This window comes from Opisthorchis viverrini (assembly GCF_000715545.1).
Source record: "Opisthorchis viverrini unplaced genomic scaffold opera_v5_9, whole genome shotgun sequence".
Classification (NCBI taxonomy): Eukaryota; Metazoa; Platyhelminthes; class Trematoda; order Opisthorchiida; family Opisthorchiidae; genus Opisthorchis; species Opisthorchis viverrini.
The window spans coordinates 2,977,100-2,982,731 of NW_008751665.1; the positions used below are offsets into that span (position 1 = coordinate 2,977,100).

At 42.5% G+C, this 5,632-nt stretch overlaps 2 protein-coding genes across 2 annotated transcripts in view; one reads left to right on the plus strand and one right to left on the minus strand.

Annotated features, from left to right (window-relative positions):
* The window catches only part of T265_00916 (hypothetical protein), a gene marked incomplete at both ends in the record, with an annotated part of 27,662 nt that extends 22,199 nt beyond the window's left edge, over window positions 1–5,463 (plus strand). The window contains one exon of the mRNA XM_009164811.1: window positions 5,288–5,463. Within this exon, the coding sequence (XP_009163075.1) occupies window positions 5,288–5,463 (176 nt within the window). The remainder of the gene's footprint in view (window positions 1–5,287) is intronic.
* Window positions 1–5,632, minus strand: part of T265_00915 (hypothetical protein) — a gene marked incomplete at both ends in the record, with an annotated part of 141,560 nt that overhangs the window by 86,618 nt on the left and 49,310 nt on the right. The window contains 3 exons of the mRNA XM_009164810.1: window positions 1,032–1,213; window positions 2,083–2,412; window positions 2,500–2,581. Coding sequence (XP_009163074.1) covers window positions 1,032–1,213; window positions 2,083–2,412; window positions 2,500–2,581 — 594 coding nt within the window. The remainder of the gene's footprint in view (window positions 1–1,031; window positions 1,214–2,082; window positions 2,413–2,499; window positions 2,582–5,632) is intronic.

Here is a 5,632-nt window from a genome sequence, read left to right on the forward strand (position 1 = left end):
TGTTGGCTCGCGTCTATCAAACCTTTATCTACATCTTCTCAGTTTATGGATAGATTAGTCACGACCATACGAGAATATGTGGAGATTCAATAGGATTATATTGGAAACAGACTTGAGCAATCGGTTTCCAAATGAACTCGTCTGATGAAATGTATACACGTAATACACTACTCATAAGGTTGCTGAAAATTCTTTGACAGCTCAATACCGGTTTCGCCCTTCTTGGGGTTCATCAGAAAGGCACAGTCTTCTATTCTCCGTCAACCTTATGTTCTACTTGAACTCAAACTGCACGAAGTTAGCGAAGCACACTCATTTGCGAGCCAGTTTGGTTCTGCGGGGCACTCACACTGAACCCAGCTGAATCTCTCCAGGTGAGTCTCCCGCAAAACCAGATGAGTGTATTTCGCCAGTCTGATAACACTTCAGTGTATACCACAACAAGCAATGCACACCCAACAACGTTTCCGACTAACCAGGCTACATTACAGCAGAATCATAAAGAGAATGGCTAACTTTTCACTACACAAGCGAACCTCCTTTGGTCTACTCATCGGCCTGTATACATTAGGTAGGACTTTAAAAAAGGACTCTTCAATATGAGTGCAAACCTCTCCACTGACCATGGACTATGGGCATTTGCAATACATAATATGCTAGGAAGATGCTTCCTTCCTTTCAGGAGCAAACCCAATCAGCAGACTTCCTGACAGCGGAAATGCAGTAGTTTTCTGATTTGAGGAATCTTTTAACCAGCCTCGTACATTTGTGTGCTTAAGCATTCAGGCTGACTTGTGTCCACTCACATCCGGCTTGGGGGCCTTGTGGATACTTTCGTAAAGTACTATCTCTCTACGTAATAAGTTATTTAATGATATACATCAAAATAAGTCTTCACTATCCATAGACCTATCAAAACTATTTTTTTTCAACGAGGACCTTTGAAGAATTCACAAGAAACCAAAACAATTCTGCATCGTGTGACCTTCATTCAACAAACAAATTCTACCGTATGAGTGTGATACACGTACCACAGTGTACCCATTGTCCAGAAATGAAATGCGACCCGGGATCGGAGAGAGTGGATGACCATCTTTGTACCACTGAACCAAAGCAGGAGGTTGGCTGACTCCCACAAAGCAGGTGAGCAACCCGACTTCTTGTTGACCAAGCTCGAACTCGGACGGACCTTCTTTGGAAATACTCGGTGGCGCTGTTGAGTTTATTTTGAAAAAAAACTGAAAACTGGATTTTCCATTTTTTGTGTGTGCATATTCATCATCATCAGCCAACGGCTGCTAGCAAACTGGGTAGTGCATCTTAAAAATTTTTATTCGTAGGAGTTAAGTGAAAACACAGTTAAAGTTTTATTGATGCAAATTTTTGAAGACAGAGGTTATGAAATTCTTTCAAATTCAGCAGTACGTTGCCCGTATCTGGAATATTTTCGGGCGATGCTACAGGGAGCCGGCCGAACATTCATCTCTTTCATGGCGATATGCCGTTGCTTCTAACCATAAGGTAGGTTGAGAAGTTGTGATGTGGTTAGTCGCTGGTCTAGTGTTTAACCTTTTACTTTATCTAACGAGGACGTCACGTGAAAAGTGGGTAGCAGTGGATCAGCAGTATTGATCCGAACAACGTTTTGTAGAGTCCTAAACAAGACCATTTGTTCGGTCTTTCCGTTTTAACAGTAAAACGATGTCCTTGGTCAGTCGGATAACTTACTAATAAACTCAGCTGTCTGCCTCGGACACTGTTTAAGCCTTCCATGAACAGTCCTAGCACCCTCTTGACTGCTTCTTCCATCGAGTGTGGAGCGACTGTTTGCCTCAGTGAACTTGAATTCATTTCCAAAACAAAAATACCATCTTATGCCTCACTAAAGCGGACATATATATCTGAAGAAACTTCTGAAGATGAGAATTCTTTTATTACCATTCAGCTTACTTAGTCATACGACCTCAGATGCAGACTAGACTGAGCAAATGGATGAGTTTGGGTGAAACGACTCAAGATAACCTGCATTCTTCTCTCTTGGTATATACAATAAAGGCGATTGAACTAACGTATCACACATACTTTTTACAGAAACATCAAATTCTTTCGTTTCCATGGAGTGAATATTTCCGGCAGAACACGTGAAACTACCAGCCATTGCATCGGTCATCGAATAAATTGTCAGTTTGTATCCATCTGGAGAAACGACCACCGTGGGGCCCGCTCCATTCGATGAACCAAAGTTTCGGTCGGATCCAGGAGTGGGACCATGAGGAAGTATACGTCGACCATCTTTACGCCATTCTACCACTGGCCGGGGATCCCCAGTGACCAAGCATTCGAGGACGAGATTGTCTCCTTGAGTCACATCAATGCGTTGGGATTTCCTCGGATCCACAAAAGCCGGCTTTGCTACAAAAAATGGAGGAGGGGGGGGGGCGAAATCAGCACACTGGTTTCGAAGAGTATTGGAATAACTGAACATGAGAAACAACTCACATTGTACATCAAGTTCAATGTCGAACTTTGCTTTTCCGATCACGTTGCGGGCGATACACGTGTAAATTCCTTCATCTTTGTCCTGATATCAAGAAAGATTGGTAATGTGAATTACTTTTGTGTGTGGGGGGAGGAAGAGAAATTCTATCGGAAGTTTAGTTTTCTCCGTCAAATCAATGCTTTTGAAAAATGTGTTGTCTACCCCCAACATATCGGTAATAACACCGTAGTCAAACAGGCACCATTAATACTGGATTTTAACGCCAAAATCAACTAGGATGAGTAAGAATCGAGGAGAAGTTGACAGCCAGAAATCCGACCAGATGATGATGATGATGATGATGATGAATGACTCAGCCGCAGTGTGCCTAACCAAAGATGGGGTTGTATTACCATACTGGAGAAAATACTTCTCGAACTATTCAGACATTCAACCTGAACACTGTTAGCACAATATATATCAAAGGGTTATTAAGACAGTTAAGGGAGGACAAATGCTTGACTAACAGAAAACTTCCTGGAAATCCAAAACCATATATCGACATTATTGTGGTCTTCAGGATCACATGCAATGCAAAGCACTTGAGGTCATCGGGACTGAAAGGGATGCAACCGGGGGAGGGTGTGGTTAGAAGAAATTCCTGACGTGTATTGCTCACGATTAGGGCCAATTTCGACCTCATTACTAGCGTCTCTAAACCATAGAAAAAGGTCTGGGAGAGATCAAGATGTTCCCATCTCTATCAGTCACGCCGAAGCGAATGGTTTTGGAAAGTCAAAAGAGTTGGATATTTGGTTATCAGTGCGATACTTTTCCAAAGAGATCTTTCCAGATTGACTACCATTTACACAAAGTAGTAAAAAAGCCTGTACTTGTGTTTCTTACAAGGGTACTACGTGTCACAGTTAAAGAGAATACAATCTTGAGGACTGTGTTAATTGTTATTCCAGCCCATTGACAACAACCTGACGGTGCTGGGTGCGTTCATACTTCCCTGGATGAAGCATTAAGACTGGTGGATAGGCCTCAGTAGGGTTAGATTTTAACATTGAAGAAGGCTTCCGTATGTATCACAAAGATGCATGATTGAATGACAGTCGCTGAGGCTGTTTTCCGAACAAGATGGCGGACGCAATGGGTGGGGTATATACCTTATCAACTGAAGGCACCACCCTCATGAGCGAAATTTATACCTTAAGCCGACTAATATATTTACAATATATTCTCGGACAACAGGCTTCTGAACCAACCTTAGGAGAATTCACGATAATGTCCCATATGAAAAAGCCCGTGGTTTTTGGTTTTTATGATATTTTCTTGCTATAAAATAACAGTTTGCTTGTTTTGTTTTCCATCGAACCCGAGGCAGGACATGGTGAGTGCCTGTCCATATGCTTGAAATCTGGCAGGGTTATTACCAGTAATGGTCAGCCCAATGACGTTCCCGAAGCAGTGACGTGAGCTTTGATTGAATTTTCACAAGAATTCGTGGCCTAGTGAATGAGAATGCTCACAAACGGTCCCGAACCGCAGTTGGTCAACATAAATACCAGATTTTTCTAGCCCATAATAGTCGCTTGTATCACGATTACAAGCAATCCGAGGCTATTCTTGCGCAAATGGCCTTACGTGTTACTGGAGGCTACCAATTCCCATTAGTTTTAGTGTATCACAAGTTTTCAGTGATTTATTCTCTGTGGACTTCTGCCAGGGTCTAAAAGTTTATAAATATCGGTCACTTTTAAAGCCGATTTTCGAGTAATCCTCAGCTAGCCCCCACATATTTTGATTTTAATGGGACATGAGAAGAACATTAAGCTTTCGAGAGAGAAAACGCAGGCATTCTGTTTTGGTAAAGTCTCAAGTAACAAATGTACCCATTTAGCTGTCAAGCCTCATCTGGTAGTCGATCTGATAACTGAACAGTAGGCTAATTCATTTGGAATGCCGTAGCCAGCGCAAGTTGCACTTCCCTATTGTGATACTAACTGCTTCAGCTTTTTCAAGTATGTATATCCGTACAGCTCTGGGAGAGCGAGATGCGAGTCTAAGCACCAATTTGAAGGCTTTGTTGCGATCTACCGAGTGACACATGTCCACAGGGTGGCTTCTGATTGATCCCATACCAAATTCTGCTCGCCGATTAGAGAATAGGGACGGAATGATGACGAACCGCTCGACCAACAAAGGAAGCGTCAGGGAAAAACAGACTGCCAAAGAAAAGGTCGCCATGAGCGGCTCATTCGTTTTATTCAAAATGATGATATGTTGGCCTTCAAGTGAACGGAACGACTGAGTAGCCTTAAAGGTAGTGTTTACGGTGCTGTTCCAATACATTGATAGCTAAAGCTCCTTTGAAATCCAAACTAAGAAGCAAACCGTTCTTCACTGTTGCTAACAGATTGATTGGCTGGTACTCTCACAAATAAATCTTCCTAGGGATGTATCATATACTTTGGTCGTTTCGTCTCAACACTTATCACTGGAGAAGCTTTTCCGAGCTCTCAAAGCAAGACATCTTACAGAGTTACTTTTTTTCTTCAGTGGAATGGGGCTATGAAAACAGGTGTATTGTCTTCAAGGTCGCATTGATCCACCTGATGGACAACCAAGGTGCACGTCCAAGAAAGGCGAATTTCTGCTTATCTAATTTTCCGATGTTCGAAAGCGGGTGCAACAGAAGCTGCCTAGCAACCGATCCAGGTTAAATTTTCTGTCAGTTGCACAAAATAGGTATATCACTTTTATTGTTCTGCACTGTAGAAGCTTAAGTTTTGTTCTTTCTAGCGAGCGAATCAAATCATCAAATCATCATTGGACCTTGGAAGAGTAACTGGCGCAATCTCGGAAGGGACGAGCCCATTTCACGACTGGAAACGATAACGAAGTTGGAGACAGAATTGCCCATTCGTGTCAACTGGACAGTGGCGAAACGTCAACAGAAACCACCAACCTATCCCTAGTGCTTATTTGGCTGTCAGCTTAGAAGTGGCTAAAAGTAGTAATTCGTTAATCACAAAAGTTTTCTTCTCTGTGCCAGCGCGGGCATTTTGTCTAAATTGGCATTTTCCACTACACTACCCACTCACGGGGGTATAGCAAAACTGAGCAGTCATGTCGGTTCTTTGTACA